This window comes from Festucalex cinctus, chromosome 1 (assembly GCF_051991245.1).
Source record: "Festucalex cinctus isolate MCC-2025b chromosome 1, RoL_Fcin_1.0, whole genome shotgun sequence".
Lineage (NCBI taxonomy): Eukaryota > Metazoa > Chordata > Actinopteri > Syngnathiformes > Syngnathidae > Festucalex > Festucalex cinctus.
In genome coordinates, this window is record NC_135411.1 from 28859265 (window position 1) to 28877279 (window position 18015).

Below are 18015 nucleotides of genomic sequence, written 5' to 3' on the forward strand. Positions count from 1 at the left end.
GGCAGGTTAATTGGGCTCTCCGAATTGTCCCTAGGTGTGCTTGTGAGTGTGGATGGTTGCTCGTCTCTGTGTGCCCTGCTGAGATAGGCTCCAGCGACCCCTGTGAGGAACGAGCGGTTCAGAAAATGGATGGATAATATTTACAAACATTCAACATAATCACTATATCTGGAAACAGCGCCATCTTCAGGTCACATCCAGATTCGCCATCGTTCAGTTCCATGCTTCAATAAAGTCTGTAGTCGATACATAAGGATTTGCCATGGTAAATATTAAATTGCGCACCAATAGATAATCATTCTATCGTGATAATCATTACCCCGCTAAAGTATAGTTGCTGCCTTACAATTTTCTTCACTGAAAAACGCCAGCTTCAATAAGACTAATATAACTGACAGAAAGAGTGGCCAGAACAAAGACCAAAAAAAAAAAAAAATCATATCAACAAACCTTTTGCAGCCTCGTGCGTTTCTCTCATGAATGGAAATTGATTTAGAGAAATTGGAGCGCAGTGGGGTCCGCATTGATTCCAGGGCGGCGCGGCGCTGATGAACACGCCGCGATAGCCGCTCTGAATCACGAGCGCAAATGAGAAAATCCACACAGAAATGACACATTTTGGCTCGGGCGCTGAGACCTCTTGTTTCTGGCGGGCTGCTGTAAACGTACACATAAAAGATGATGGCTGCGTCCATCCAGTGGCCATGTGGAAACACCGATAAAGGCCACAAAATCAATAAGGCCGCCCACTGCTTTATGATCTTTGTGCAGCCGGAGTGCTTATGCAGCATCTGGCCTCTGACACACCAGTGGATTTTTCTGAGGTGTGCACAAATGCGCCCCGACAGCAGAGTATCGGGCACACTTATCCCTCCACCTTAACCACTTTGAGCCTAATCCAATGAGTGCAAGTGGAAGTGCAGAGGGCAGACCCCTGAGGAACTCCACAAGCTTAGAATTTCTGAAGCCATGAATTTACGTTGCCCTAAGCGCTTTATAAAAAAGCTGGATTCATTCTTGTCCTCATTAGTGTCGCTGGGGAGCTGAGAGAGACACGTACACCCAAGACGGATCGCCAGTAAATCAAGTACATACAGTAAAGACAAACACCTACTCACTCTCACATTCATTTAAGATACCATTCATTCTGCTGTAGTAGTTTCCGAAGCTATTTAATTTGTGGGGCTGCCCTCGTGTTCCCTCTCCCGGCTGCAGTGTCTTCGCACTGATGCGTACGCCATTAAGGCCGCGCTCCTCGACAGGAACGTTCGGCCATGCGTCACTCTGGCAGATTTATGCGCGCACTGTGCGACGAGATGGCCAAAGTTTAGAGTGGAGACAGGATGTTAAATCTTCAGCCTGCCCCGTCTAAATCTTTTACGTCTCTAAGGTTGGATTGACACCACCGGTCAAATGCCTAATGCCAGCACGAGAATTTATTTATTTTTATTTTTTTTTGAATGTCTTTTGTTCATGTGCATTTCTAGTGACACATTCGAGACGGTTTTTCACATTCATGGAACACAAAACGAGCCGCAGATGCCCAAATTACACTGAAGCGACTACGCAAGTGTTGAAATGGACAGTGAACACACGGAATTTATTCATTCATTTTATTGACCGCTTATTCCTCACAAGGATCACAGGGGTTGCTGGAGCCTATCTCAGCTGGCTTTGGGCAGTAGGCGGGGTACACCCTGGACTGGTTGCCAGCCAATGGCAGGAAAGTATACATTAATACATAAAATAATGAAGGAAAGAAGCTAAATTCAAAATATGCAAAAGTCAGTTGTCGTATATATATTTTTTGAGTTGCCAACTTAAAAATGTGTCCTTATAATAACAGTTATTAACTCATTCACTCCCAGCCATTTTCACTGAAGCAAAGACCTTCACTCCCGGCTGTTTTCCTGGAATTTGACTGATTTTGCAAGTCCCATAGATTATTGTGTTCTAGTGCTATAAAAACACGGAACCTACTAAAAGCAAGATGAGAGGCTCTTCTTCATCAGGAAAAAAAAAAGTACATTTGTATTTGTTTTCATTTTGCAGTAATTAGCATTAGAATATAGCTAAGTTTCATCATTTTTCACATTCCTGGCAAAAAGAGCTTGTTGCAACATGGCCCTGGCTGATCTCTTATACTCTGCTGCCACCTGTTGGCCATTTTTTTTTTTTTTTTTTTTTTTTTTTTTAATAACTACCATTGCTTTATGTAACATGTTCAGGTCGGAAGCTGCATCAAAGCCTTCTGTATGCTCCTCCATTAATAAAAACAAAACAAAAAAACAAAAAAAACGTATAAATATGTTGTGGGGAGTTAGGACAAACTATTTAAAAAATGTATACACGTTTTGGGGTTTGAATGAGTTAAGTAAACTGTACGTGATAATCATAGGAAAATCTATTTCATCCAAAGTAACATTGTGTGATGGTTCAACACCATTCAAGTTGTCACAACTAAGAAAGACTAACGGAAACTTTTGCATTGTTTTGTTTGTTTGTTTGTTTTTTATAAAGAGTGGAGAAGCTGCACTCACATTGGCATGAACAGTACAAGTATTGGAGGCCTGATTCCAACCTATTCAATTTCACTTTTTTTTTTTTTCCACTGGCATGACACGTATCCCAATTGTGCCAGTTGAGAGCCAAAAATCGGGATTGTGTCACTTCAAGCATGCTTTGTAAATCCTGCCTAAGTCTTTTTTTTGTGTGTGTGTGTGTGTGTGTGTGTGTGTGTGTGTGTATTTATTGCTGTTGGCCCACCATGGACACACTTCACTTGTCTAATTGGCCCCTCTGTAAGCTCATTTAGCCAGCCTGTTAAGGCAATAGTGATCTCTCGGGAGAAGGGAGTCTTTTATGGAAATGGGAGTGCATCCATGTTGCGTCTCATCATTTTTGTGTTGTTGTTTCAAGTTGCTATTTCAACTTTGCACAGGTCGTCTCCTCTCGCAATAAACACTTTGTCTTCCAATTCATTCCCGCCATGACGGAGTGCTTGTTATCAGCTCACCTTGCATCTTCCTCCTCAGTCAAAGCCTGCTGGCATGAATCACACGCCAGTATGAGCAAACCTTCTCGCCCCTCTCTCATCCACCGCTGCCTCTCGACGACAGGGCCAAACAGCCTCCTCTTTATTTAACATCTATGCACGCCTTCAATTTGATCGTAGACGAAAAGCAATGGAGACTTTTGCCACTGTTGACATCGTAAATCTGATCCGGATTAAAAGTGCTGCTGCACTGTTGGGGGAGCTCTGTGGGCTCATCTGTCACCTGTGGAGGAGGCGGCGGAGGAAGAAGCCTGTTAAACTACTGCCATCTGCTGGTTGACACTGGAATAGCCGAAAGGAGATTCCTATTAGGGCCACCAATATGTGGCAGCGGTTTTTACCTTCTGGAGAAAGTTTTTTTTTTTTTTTTTTCCTGGCTCAAATTGAGGCAAAGGTGGTACTGCCGATACCAGGTATCTGTATCCGTGCAAATACTAGTCTGATTTTAAGGTATCGGCACTCGCAGCGGTAGGCGATGCCAGTATTGGCCACCCTCCTGTGGCCGTCTTATGATCAAGAACTAGAATTTAGAAATTTTAGGAATAGAAATTTGCCATTAATTTCATGCAATTTTCAGGAACAACAATAATAATAATAATAATAATAATAATAATAATAATAATAATAATAATAATAATAATATTGAATATGTAGGTCTTTCCTCTGCGATTGGTTGGCAACCAGTCCAGGGTGTCCCCCGCCTACTGCCCAGAGCCAGCTGAGATAGGCGCCAGCAGCCCCCGCGACCCTTGTGAGGAATAAGCGGTCAAGAAAATGGATGGATGGATGGTCTTTCCTAAAAATCATCCGTAATTTTTGGGTAGGGAATTTTATGTATTAGTGGTAATGGTATTTGGTGTCAATATTTGTGACTCCTCAAAAGTTGAGCATGAATCAGCCAGAAACAAAATGGTCTCGAACATCACGAATCATGACCATGCACCATGACGTGCAGCATTCAAAATCAGAATTTCCTTCGCATGATGTGGCGAGACGCAACCAGGCCCCCGCCAACCGGCCAGTGTCATGGTAAATGGTACTTCATTTATATAGCACTTTTCCACCTGGCAAGGCCCTCAAAGCACTTTACATTCAACTACTCATTCACCTGCTGATGAGCAGCACCAGGAGCAACTGGTGGTTCAGTATCTTGCTCAAGAATACTTCGGCGTGGTCACAATGGCATGTGATTGATGAAACAATCTACCACTGAACCACTCCACCCATCATGACAAAAATAAACAATATATAGGCTACAGACCACAAATATTTAGCATTTTATAACATTTTCAATTTCATATAGACCATTATGGATGAAATATTGCTGTCATGATTTCGCTACCGGCACGCGAAGCTCACCGCGAGTGCTCATTCATTCTGAAAGGAAAGAAAAGAACACAACCGGCTTGTCCGGGTCAATGTTTTGGAAGATTTAAAGCAGGAGAAGGAAACAAAAAGATTTCAAAAGCTTTGAATATAACAAAGGAGGAATGTTTTGAAAGGAGGAATGGGCAAACAATTTAGTTCGAGAGGGGTTTGATAAAATAGTAATTCAGAGGGGGATGATCGGATGAATACTTTGCACACCCTACATTTAAATTTGTTTACTTGTAAAACAAGTGGGCTGCACGGTAGCCAGGTGGTTAGCACCTCCGCCTCCCAGCATTGAGTGCTCGGGTTCGAGTCCAGGCTCCGGCCTTCCTGGGTGGAGTTTGCATGTTCTCCCTGTGCCTGCGTGGGTCTTCTCCGGGTTCTCCGGTGTCCTCCCACATTCCAAAGACATGACAGGACAGTCCCTAGGTGTGCTTGTGAGTGTGGTTCGTCTGTGTGCCCTGCAATTGGCTGGCAACCAGTTCAGGGTGTACCCCGCCAACTGCCTGAAGCCAGCTGGGGTAGGCTCCAGCACCCCCCTGCGACCCTTGTGAGGACCAAGCAGTTAAAAAAATGGATGGACGTAAAACATGTTTGAATTAAGATATCCACTTTGTTTCACTTCACGATTGTGTGTTACTTTGTGTTCAACTTTAACATAAAGTCTCAATGAAATATATATTTATGTCGGTGGTTGTACCTTGCCAAAAATGTTGAACTGAACTCACACTTTGACTTCTTTCGACTCCTTGTTGGATCTAATACTGCTCACTGAATGTGGAAGAAAGACAACTTACACTGTCAAAAGGGCAACTTTCTTGTTTGTATGCTTTTGGGACAATTCGGCTTGTGGGACAGAAAATGATACCAGCGTATTCTCTGCAAGAGTCAAGAATCACTATCTGAAGGACAAGACAATATAAATGTCCAATTTATTTTCTGTCTATCAATGGGAAAGGGGCACATTGGCAGAGACAGAGAGTTGGAATCTACTTGTACACTACAAAAATATAAATTTGGTTGAAGTTGTCCCAGGTGGAATTGAATTTCACTGTGAAATATTCTTCGCAACCTCGTCTTCTTTATTGTTTTTCTTTCTGCTCGTTGAAGCGACATGAAGGAGCCTCAAAAGAGTAAAACAGCATAAAAATGATACTTAATAAACAAATAACAGAACAAATCATACAGAGGTCAGAGCCATTGACGTGATGGTTTGGTTTTAAACCAGTGGTGTCCAAACTACGGCCCGGGGGCACATTTGCGGCCTGCCATACATTTTTTGGCGGCCCACGGCAAATACTAAAAATAATTTTTCAATGCTGTTTAAAAAAAAACAAAAAAAAAGAGGCTGGATTAAACATTTCTAGCTACGCAAAGACACAAATTTGCAGCTAATAATTCAGTTTCAGAAATAAAAACTGTTTAATCCACTTGTTGCTGAGTGTCAAGGTCCATTTTGTGAAAACATCACATTAAATGAATGGTTCTTAAGTGTGGTCAGTTTACTATCGATTGTTCTTGTTGTGGTTCAGAATGTCAAGTTGGGATTCAGCTGCTGCTTAGTGGAGAGGCGTATCTATTATAGTGGCACACAGGGGTCACTATTTGCCTTATGATTGTTAGCAGTTTTCAATAAGTAACTGTATATTATATCAACAATTTATAATTGCTTCATTGATTTTTACCATGTTTAATAAGTAACTACAAAAAAAAAAAAAAAAAATCAAAGTGGCCCTTGCAGCTTTCTATTTTTCTGTATATGGCCCTCAGAGGAAAACGTTTGGACACCCTTGTTTTAAACGATTATGTTGATTATGTCATCAACCTGTAGTTGTGCTTGTTGCAGTGTAAACAGATAGTCCACTAACCTGCTTTCCGATGTTGCCCAATAGCGGCCAAGCTCAGGTTGATTACTTATTCTTTTTAACTCTTATTCTACAAATGAATTATTAATGAATACCGTGCTTTGAGAAGTGCTGGCACCTACGATGTATTCTTGCAACAACAAAAAAAAAAAAATGGATTCAGTTCCCCTTTGAAGCTCATTAGAGTCATTTTTATTGATGCGCTTTCATCTGTAGTATGCAAACACGTCTGCTGTGAAGTCCCATCTCAGTCGGATAAATCCCCACCCCACACTCTGCAGCCTGAACCTGAACAACTCCATCCCACCACGCACACGCCGCTCGTCTGACGCCACCTTTGACCCGGCCTGTGGTTCCCTACTCGCGCTCCGTGCCGATTTCACACACGTGCGCGCACGCATGCCTGAAGATAAGCAGTGTACGACGTGCCTGCAGATTGTAGACATGAAGACGACCTACAAGCGCCCAGTCAACCCGAACACAAAGCTAGAATATAAATGCAGGCTTGCACATGAGTTTGTTTAGTTAGTAAAATACAGTGAAACCCCGCGGGGGATAGACAGTGGTCACTTTCTGACCACACGTCTGGCCATCTCACATCTAAGGGAAAACTTTGATACCTGTGACTTGGCTGCCAAATTGATCTACTATGCTTTGATCTGTGCTACAATTTATTTATATTAATGTAAAGAGCAATAGAGGGTGGGGGAGGGGTTTAAAATGGTGATGGCGGAATTCTTACATTCTTTTAATTGACGCTATGGTCTTACGTCACCAAAGAATATAACGACTGGCTGTGCATGCCCTCATGGGTTTCATCTTCATTCTTGGCCAGCGTCTTTGGGCGTGTGCACACGCATGCAACAAACACACACACATATATATAATCACATTGCTTTCGCGGCCACCCAGATTGAATGAGCAAGCACCTGCTGTGCTCCGAGCAAGCTGGCAACTCGCAGATTAAATAAAGCTGTCCGGTCCAGACTGAACGTCTCACAGCAGACGGAAATGTAATGTTTGCATCTCAGACAGTGCTGCAATGTGTGGGGGAGCATCCAAGGGGCCTCAGCTGGGCCCAATTTGGGGTCCAGAGGGGTTGATCTCGCAGCAGCGTCACTCCCAAAAGGGAATGAATATCAAGAAATGAGCTTTCGCTCTCAAGTGAAATTGACTGCAAGCTTTATATAGCTTTATTATACACTATTGATTTCTGCTTGTATGCACTCCCACACTTTGGCGAGATTCATTGCTTCTAACATCTAATATCCATCAAGAGGAAGCTGCTTTATATCCCAAAAAGATTTTTACATTTGGAAACTACTGTAAGTCTTAATCTTTGTTTGATTGGAAGCGGAGTATTGAGCACATGTTTTGTGACATCATCACCATCCCGAAGACGTCATAGTTTTACCATTTAAAACTGTTTGTAATCAAAACAAAACAAATACATGAAATGCTTTCGTCAAAACATCACAAACATTAAGATTAAAGATGATGTTACTCCCTTTGAGTTCAATCAAGGCTCAAATTCGTTCTTGGGTTTCAACAGGCATTTATGTCGTCTACATGTCTTGTACATGTTAAAACAACACACCAACAATGCCGTCAGAACTAAGAAAAGAGCGAAAATAAGCTCAATTAGCACACAAAATAAAGAGGCTTCACAATAAACAATTAAGAAATGAAATGACAAGTATTTACCTCATTGGCCACATTCACTCCAAAGGAATAATAACAAAAAGCACGTCTTCTGGACAAGCTCCTTCCTTGTCGTCCACCCGTGTGTCAATTAACAGTGTCCCTTAGCAACGTATGATGGAACAAAAAGTCTGTTCCTCTTTTCAATAAAGTTTTTCATTTAAATGAAATTATCTTAATATGATGACTTATTTAACATTATTACATAAAAAATAATGACTAGTTTTCTTTTACTAACAATTCAAAACTATGAAATTAATCAATTAAATAAATGAGCGTTGCCTCTAATGGCAGCAACAGATGAGGTCTGGAGTTTTGACCGTTTCCGTTTTTAAACAAACCGTTTCTGTTTATAAACAAACAATTCTAAATGGACCCTCCCATGGCAACCCACACGAGCTCAACGTTCACGCCCCCTGCCTGTGACCGCACTCGATCGCTGACAGGGTTAATAGCTCAAAACAACATTAGCCTTAGCTTAGCTTCAGCTTCAATGCCAGGTGTAAATATAAGGACATAAGAAAAGTTCGACCCTTGTTCTATATTGCCGAGTTACCCTTGTCAAAGTGACTTACCTAGCATGTCGCTAAATCAGCAAGCTAACATTTTATTTGCTGTTTGTCACTTACCTGTCCAAGCAGGCCAACTCTGCGTCGCTCTTCAGACCAAGCCGCTCCTAAGAGCTCGGAAGTGAGTAAATGTAGTCCTAAGATTTACTCTTGTTTTCGACCGTGCATGGATTGTCAATGCTGCTTATCGCATTGACCGACCATTCATGTGTAAGTCCGTGCGTGCTGGCTCCAGCTGGAGGAGTGGAACCGTCACTTGCCTTCGGTGCCGTGCTGTCAAGTTGCGGCGGGAGTGACGTCATGCAACCGACAAATTCGCCCGGCCCCGTCTGCCTACAGTGAGTGACACGCCCCCCGCCACCCCCCGCTCTGTGATTGGCTGGAGGGGTAAACAACTGTTTGTCCACAAAAACGTCCCGCTGTTGACAAAACAAACACAAAATAGCAAAATACAGGATGGGGGGGTGGGGGTAGAGGAAAAAATCACCACCACACATTAACAGAAGCCCAGAGGTGTAGATTGAGAAATTCATTGGTATACATTCTGTATTTATATAGTGCATTTTCCTGAATGAAAACGGAAGACCCTGCCTCTATATGGCGCAGACTGTTCCTACACTAATATAAGGCTCGAAATAAGCTGGCTGGCATCGCAGTTTAAATGTCAAACTTGGTCATTTGGTCCTCATTATTAAGCATTGACTAGCAAAACTCCTATGCCGAGACAAAAGTACTGTTGCGTCTGTCAGTCGAGAATAAAACAGAAATGAACAAAGAGCGTTTGCGTCATTCACTTCAAAGAGCCTACACCTGATTGTCAATTAATTACTAATTGTCACAGACTAATTAGTCTCTGCCTGCACGTACGTGGGTGCAAGTTGTGCCGATGAACACAAGGAGGAAGAGCGAGAGCATGCTTTTCTGCAACGAAAATAAACGAGGAAACCATTCTATGATAGATGAAGACAGTGCATAATAATATCTGTCTCTTAATAGAATCTTCTCCAAAACAGAATAAACTGGATCAGCTCCACAAAGCTGAAGTACTTAAAGGTATGGTCCGGAGAATTTGTTTTTGCCTGTCTGTGACATTTCTGGGTGGAGACTCAATGTTTTCCTTTGTCGTAGGCAAGCTACTATCAGTGACGTGCAAATTTCGTTGTACAAACGCCCGCTCCTAATTGGTGGGCTGTTTCCGTGGACGTGTTAGGCGTTTGAGTCCTGAGTCTTGTCTGCATATGCCAATCCAGGTTGGCTGCTGTCCTCAGCTTCCACGAGCATTTGTTTACAATTAGCAACGGAAAAACTTCTGACCATATCTTTATACAAAAGCTATTTAGATGCTGAAAACACGTACACTTCAACATTATGTTTAATGGCATGAATTGTCTGATGTTGTTATATTTTGGCTCGCATATCAGTGAGCCAATATGTTGTTTTGTGCCCACACGGTTGTGACAAATGGTCTCCATTCAAGGCGGGGAAAATGCCGACCATTTGTTCCCTCGGCTGGGCAGCACACATTTGCGGGCCTCCTCCCCGATCGAGAGCTCATTTAGACCATGACATCCCCCGCGTGCCTTCTCTGCCGTGTTTGGCCCCCGTTTGCTTGAAAACATTGGCATCCTTTTCTTGGCACACTGCATGGTAGTGAGCAGAGGGCTTTAAAGGATGGCTTTAATTACCTTGGCTTTATATGCTTTGCTGGCATCCCTGCTCTAAAGGCCAGTGCTTGTGGGTGCCTCCCCAAGAGGGCGTGCACGGTGTCTGCTAATGGTGACCTATACTGTACTGTATAGGTGCTGTGATAAACGGACATGAACTATGCCTTTTGCATAGTAATAAGTTCAATTCAGTGTCAGGGCACGTTTGGTATTTAGCATTTGCAATTGGATGCGAAAAACACTTTGTTTGTTAAATGTTTTTGTACATTATTTTTAAAAGTTTTATTCTAAAACTACTTTTTCATATATATATATATATATATATATATATATATATGTTTTTTTATTTTTTTATTTTTTTATTTAAATGTTTTATACTATATTTAATAATTATGTTTAAATTGTATTGTATGTAGTTTTTAAATGTTTTTTCATACTGTACACATTTTTAAGAATTTTGACATCATAGATTTACATTTTTACATGTATATTATTTTTTATTTTTTTATTTTATTTTATTTTTTGTCTATATAGCAAGGTAGACAACCCTGCTCCTCGAGTGCCACAATCCTGCGTGTTTTAGATGTCGCTTTCCTCTAACATAGGTGAGGGTCGTTGTAAGGATTTCCAGAGCATGCTGATGAGCTGCTCATTTGAATCACCTGTGTTGGAGGAGGGAGACATCTAAAACACACCGTAACGCGACTCGAGTACCAGGGTTGCCTACCTCCTGATCTATTGTATATATGTGATATAAATGATTCTGTGTGTGCGCGCATGTGTTTGTGTGCATACATTAGGGTTGTTTGTTGATTAAAATGTTTAATCATAATCGATCACATGATTTAAATATCATGTTATTAATCGCACATTTTGCATATATTTATTAATGTACAATAAAAAAAAATACGTTTTTCATACTCTTAACTAACATAAAAGTGGAACATATCTTACCTAATACAAATATGGTTGTATCTTTTAGTTCATTGATACAGTAATTTCATAGTTATTAATAACATTATTTGAAGTTTTAAAAAAAAATCTGTAAAAAGGAGTGTTAAACATTGATTTGTGTTGAGGTCATATTATTGCCATTAGATGACATTAGCGTTTCATGTTGGACATTGGTGCCATCAATGGTGTCTCCGGCCTATTTTAGGGAGGCTGAAGACTCCCTAAAATGTTCTTAAGATTAAAAAAAAAAAAAAAAAAAAAAAAAAGAGACAAAAGTTGAGACTTCTAGCTTTTATTTCACAGTATTTACATCGAGATGCCTTAAACAACTGAGGACAGAGCACCTTTTGTTTGAAGCCACCCACTGTTCAAGTGGGCAAATGTATTGGAACGGACACTGTGAAAATAATGTTAAGTGAATAACATTTAATATTCAGGGGCATAATCCTCACTTGCAATAACTGCGTGAAACCTGTGACACATTGAATTCACCAGACTGTTACAGTCTTCATTTGAAATGCTTTACCAGGCCTTTACTGCAGCCTCTTCCAGTTCGTGTTTGTTTCTGGGGTTTCGCCTTCGATCTCTTCTTCAGGAGTTAAAATGCATGCTCCACTGAGTTAAGACCAAAACAAAAAACAAAAAACAAAAAAACTTTCCACTTCCCAGACAAAATAGTTTTACAGACTTCAGAATTCATTCTCCTGTGCCCATCATGAGTTTCTATCATTTTTTAAACTATATTGTAACATGCACAAGTATTTAATTTTACAGATTATTTCTTACAGAAATTTACTGTACTATGATAAGTATTTGTATTTGTTTTTTTATTCTAATTTATGAATTAGTTTCGTTTTAAATATGTGCAATGCTTACACTATACAATTTTGTTTGTTTTACTCATTTGTATTTTTGAAATCTTATTCGAGAGCATACTTTTTCATTTCATTTTAATTTTAGGATTTTTTTAACATTGTTATTTGTCATTGCTTTAAAAATATTTTTTTAGCTTTCGAATTGTTTTTGAAAGTATTTTCTTGAGGACACGCCGTGAGAACATGCCAAGTGTCTGCTCACAGTGACCTATGGTTTACTCCACTGTGTAGGTGCAACACTAATAAAAGGACGTTAGCTCTGTGCATATAAACGAGTGCAAGTGCAGTTCAAGGGCAGGGGCCCGTTCATAATCAATAACTGCTAAAGGTCCTAAATGAGCACATTAGTCATGTTGACTACTTTTCTGCGTGCTTATTGATCAAGGGACAATGTCAAGTGCGATGACGGACAAAGACAAATAAGCCAAAGGAGGAAAGTGCCGCTTGCCCAGGGTCCATTTGGAACAACATCAGCCTCTCCCGCTTGTCCCCATCTTGTCTTTTACTCTTTTTGTTAATATTATCGACCTGAGACCGCGTCGTTCCTGCCCGTCGATACGCGTCCGTTCTCCATCAGAGAACTTGAGGGGGAGGGAATTCAATTTGTCTGCGTTCATTCAAAACTATTTTGTTCCCTGGCTGCTGGCTGACATCCGACATCCAACAAAACCAATGTGCTGAAAACCCAGACGTCATCTTCCTCAACTACTTTAAGCATCGAAACATCTATCCACAGACACGGCACATTTTAAAATCAAAATAATCCTCACAAATCAAATTACAACGATCCAAAGTCCAATGCTATTCAATTAGCAGAGAAAACTGACCGCCATTTTGACTTGTGACGTCATTGTCAAAAGACTGTACTCATGAACACAAACACCGATAATCCCTCAAAGTTGACACAGACCTGATGGTATGATGTCTCTAAAGAATTTCCTGATTATCCTGTGGAGTAATTTTTCCTCTACAATTAAAATTACCAGACACAATCATCAGTGTCTTTAAAATATTAGCCTGAGTGATTATCCTATGGTGTGTTGAGAGTGTTTTGGGCTGGGTGTGGAGGGCTATGGTTGGGGTGGGGGTTTTGAATGTCTCTTAAGATTTTCTGGAATGATTACACTTTGGGTCTGGACTGTGTTAGGCGTGATTATTAGTGATTATCTATGAAAGATAATCCAGAGCGATTATGCTTTAATGTGTGGTGTATGTGCTGAATACACGTTCTGCTAGGAAAAATGCCTGTTCAGTATTACGATCACAAATAATTGTGTATAGGTGTGGTCACCCCTGAATTGGGCTGAGCCACGGACTCTAATAATAATAATAATAATAATAATAATAATAATAATAATAATAATAATAATAATAATAAAAGGTATATGTATTATGCTACTTATTAATTGTACAAGTCTTAAAAAAAAAACTACAAGAGAGATATTTCTCATCGTTTGACAATCTTATTAGGGATAATAAAAATAAAAAATAAATTAATTAATTCATCCATCCATTTCATAACTTTCGAATATAGTAAAATCGGTTTGTTGGTTTAATTTTTATTCTCAGCACAGGTGACAGGTCGAACATACATGATTCTTAAGTAAAGATGTAACACAAGGATGGATCAGCAGGTGGCGCCAGCTCTTGACTCGGCGAAACTGACATTTTAAAATAAGTCCACTGTACTTTTCTTCCATTGAAATGAAAGCTAATGGTTCAAATTTAGGACGCTTGAGGTCGAACAGCAGCGTGTCGTGAAAAGAGCAAAATGACGTCATCCAACTAGGAACTAGGAAAGGGACGTGTATGTAGCATTTATCTCTATTGTCCTTCATAGCTTATATGCAACCGCTGAATTGATTCATGGCGAACAAAACCTCCCACACCCCGCCGTTAGTCGTCATAAACTACACTGTACATTGAATTTAATAGTTTACTTGATTAATTGTATCGTCTAGAATAGATTCGGGCTAAACTATAGACGGGCTAATTTCGGTCTAAACTATGATGAGTCACGAGGCGTCTAATAGGCGTCTATGTCTTCGTGGGATGGTAACAGCGCCAGCATACTGGACTAGTGCTACTTTGACGCAGTCTGGTGGCAAGCAACTCCAGCAGTTCAAAGTTGAGGCCATCAGTAGTGCTTTGCTGCTATCTTGTGGCTCGCATAGGCAATTACAAGTCAGCTGCCTCTGTCACCTCGCAGATGAGTTGCTGCGTAGCTGAGAGGATTCGCTCTGCCAGCCTGCTTTGATCACAAGTGTAAAAAAAAAATAATAATAATAAAAAAAGGAACGGGCCGCATTCAAGACAAGACAGTCAGCACTCACATATTCGTGGCTCTAGTTTAAAACCCTACTTTGAAACACTAACACTACTGTATTTTAAAACCTTAATGCTAACCCTAATTTAAAACCTCAATCGTTGTTTAAAATCCTACTCTCAAACCCGAACTCTGTCCCTTTTCTGCACTGCTTACCTGTTTAAGGTTGTGGGGACTGAATCTTTTCAAGCATACAGTTTGTCATGTTGTACTTTTGAAACTTATTTTTTGTTTGTATTTTTTATTTCTTCCCAACAAGCTCAGCTTGGTGACCCTGGGGGTTCCATGACTCCAGTTTGAGAACCGCTGGACTCAGATGCCAGTCATAACTAGCCAGTTCAAATGTTCAAAACACAGACACATTGAGCCTGACAAGAAAAGGGGGAGGAGAGGAAACCTCATTATATCAAGTGGCAACAGGTGTGTGTGTGGGGGTGTGTGTGTGTGCAAGTGATGTCACGTGGACACATTTGCAGCTATAAAGCCGCCTTCCAGTACCCAATGACATGCAATAGACTTCCTCTTCTGGGATGGTAACCTACTCCTGTTGTCCACAGCAAACAATGATGAAGGTCTTCATAGTGCCCCTGGTCCTGTTGTGCTTGTGGCTGCTCCAGGAAGGGGCAGATGCATGCAGATGTGCACCAAGGCATCCACAACAGGTGTTTTGCCAAGCAGATGTTGGTAAGTTCAGCAGGACTCCATGTTAAGTGGTCATGACCTTTGCTGTATCATAGATTCGCAGTAGTTAATTGTTTGCATTATTTGATTATTATTTTTTTAAATTTACTAAAAGGCGTGTGCAACACATTGACATTACCTCTCATATGCAAATGTACTTATGTTTTATTTGTGAGAATCTAATTCTTCTAAATTGTCTGTGTGAAGTGACCATTTTAAGGAGAGGCAAAAGCACAGGTTTTGCTGCATATAATCAAGACTTTTACTACGCTAAGGTGGTGCCTCTTCAGCTCATGTTACTTTTATTTGCAATGAATGACTAAGATGGCTTTATTTTATTTTATTCATTCGTCAATTTCCCATCTACTTTCTGGGAAACATGACTTGATAGAGGCTTTTTATGTGAAATATTAGTCTTCAAGTAAGGGGAGAGATCTATTGCAATACAATGTCTTTCATTCATTCTGGCCTCAAAACTGTATAAATATTTTTCTAGTCATCAGCGCAAAGGTTGTCAGAATGGTAGCTAGCGCACAAAGTGAAGTTGGCCTCAAAACCATTAAGTATGTCATCAAACAGACTAAGGTAAGATTTACTGCATCTATGCAAATTGGACATGAAACGATCTTTTTATTTATTGAATCTCCCCCTCCCCCAGATGTTCAAGGGCCCAAAAAAGAACTTTGATGCCATCTACACTGCATCCAGTTCTGCTGCGTGTGGTGTTACGCTGACAACTGGCATTAAATATCTACTTATGGGTATTTTAACATATATATCACAAATAAAAATCTGTTCCATAGGCAACAAACTGCCTTTCATAGCAAAATCAATGTTTGTATTTAAAAAAAAAAAGAACACCTGTTTCACATATGTAAACAAGGCTAATTGGTTGGACTTTGTTTTGACAAATGGACTGAAATCACGAGTTTTGTAAATCAAATTTACTTTCCTGCAATCCTATGGAACATTTCAACATACCAATACTGTCACATTTTCCTTGCCCCCTCATGTTGTTTTCTACTGTTCCAGCTGGACTGCACTCCGACGGCTCATTGCACATCACATCATGCGACTTCCTTAAGCCGTGGGACGACTTGAGTGCCTCGCAAAAGAAACTGTTGAAGTGCTATGAAATGGGCTGCAATTGCAAGGTAGCAACATAATTAGTCTTTATGGGCTTATCGTTCAGCTCACCTGTTTTCTGAGTTTGTTCACAATGTGAGCCCGAAGGCGCTCATTTCGTTGACAGGATAAGATGGCAGTACCCTGAAATGGCTGGAGCAATCTACCCAATTTGTATTCAATAAATGCAGTGTTAATCAGAATACCATATTTAGACGGGCAGGGCTTTGAGTTCCCCTTGAACAGACGCATGGATGAGCGCAATGTATGGTTAACATGCTCACTAAATCCCTCTAACTCTAACCTGCAGATCACACGATGCACCGACCCCACATGTACCATGAGCAGCCCGACGGGGTGCTATTGGACCGACATTCAGATGGAGAAGTTGTACCAGCACTATGCTTGCTTCAAGAAGGGAAACGGCTCTTGTGCCTGGTACAGGGGTGACGCCTCACCCAAGAAGCATGATTCCATCAAAGTCAAAGGCCATTAATTCCAAATAAAATAAAAATAATGCACTGGCTGTGTGTTGTGGATTTGGTGGGGGGGACTGACTTGACTGTTTATGACTGGAAGTTGGATAGTTGAAACCCAGTTCAAGTTGCCCATCACAAATGTTAACGCTGTAGAATGCGGCAGCAAATATTAGTAGCTAGCTGCTAATCGAGTGCCCCATGTAGGTTGACAGGCTCCATCTGACTTCTTTTCAAAAAGTTTAATAAGCAAAAATGACTACAAATTTTGATGCACAGTTGCTGTTAATCACCATTCAACCAGGCTTTCTCAGATTTACTGTTCTAGCCAGCAAAATTGCTGCTTTGGTTCTGACGTGACTTGTCTCATAGCCCAAAATCTTGCTGTTTCTCAAACTAGTTTGCTGCTTTTGCACGGTTAAAATTTAGGAAGCAAAAACTGCTTCATAATTTTCAGTATGCAGGGGCTAATAAGCAAACCTAACAGACGAATGGACTCTACAATTCTGTTAAAGAATTACTGTTTCCTTGTTGAATGTTGAACAGTGAGAGGCGCTTCATGCATTTGTAGCTGGAAAAACGTTCATGCTTTTTTCCCCTTCAACATGAACGAAGATGAAATTTTCAGTCATGGCCATGATTTGTTAAAACAAACGTGTACAATGTCGCATTGTCCAATTAGCTCGAATTATTGTACAGAATGTCCCGCCTTTCCCAAGCAAATTACCATGGAGAGGTACCAGATTGATATTGCGGAGACCTCACTTGAGTGAAGCGCAATTTATATCTGGCTATTGCCAGGTTATGAGAGATGGGCCCATATCAATGACCAATAAATGGCACTGCTTTCAACATTTACGGATCACCTGTTTTCTGGGCTTGGTCACATGACATTTGCAATGCAAGCCTGAGGGTAGCTTTGTGACAATTTCAGTCAAAAGCAGAGTGTGGTACTTGCCAAAATGGCAGCCACCTGAGATGGATGAAAATGGAATGGAATGAATTTTTATACCACAAATGCAATATTAATGAAATAGCATACTTAACGTTTACCATATACCACATTCTTACGAATAAGCTTTAGGCTAGCCCTGGGAAACCACATTGCACTTTTAAGACGACTGATGCACTCTTTAATACGGTAGCCTGACAGCAACTACCAGAATGCTTTTGATATAGTGACGTGCTGATAAATGTAATATTGCAATCAAGAGACTTGTGACAACCTACCCATAATATTGGGAACCCCGCACTAACTGTTCAATAACACAACTGGAAATCCTCTCCATATATGTCGGAAGTCACAAATCTTCATAATCTAATTTACCACCCGGGTGTCAGCAATTAAGTTCT

The 18015-nt window shown here is 40.7% G+C and overlaps 1 protein-coding gene and 1 long non-coding RNA gene across 2 annotated transcripts in view; both read left to right on the plus strand.

Moving 5' to 3' along the window:
- The window catches only part of LOC144022845 (uncharacterized), a 46317-nt gene extending 31523 nt beyond the window's left edge, over nt 1–14794 (plus strand). Inside the window, exon 5 of the long non-coding RNA XR_013284417.1 lies at nt 14640–14794. This is a non-coding gene — a long non-coding RNA (uncharacterized LOC144022845). The remainder of the gene's footprint in view (nt 1–14639) is intronic.
- Nucleotides 14795–14875: 81 nt separating this feature from the next.
- LOC144022829 (metalloproteinase inhibitor 2-like) lies at nt 14876–16707 on the plus strand. The gene is made up of 5 exons (XM_077527972.1): nt 14876–15064; nt 15558–15646; nt 15720–15822; nt 16094–16215; nt 16497–16707. Exons 1-5 carry the CDS (start codon nt 14911–14913, stop codon nt 16680–16682), a joined length of 654 nt encoding a protein of 217 aa, XP_077384098.1. The 5' UTR covers nt 14876–14910; the 3' UTR covers nt 16683–16707.
- Nucleotides 16708–18015: the final 1308 nt, after the last annotated feature.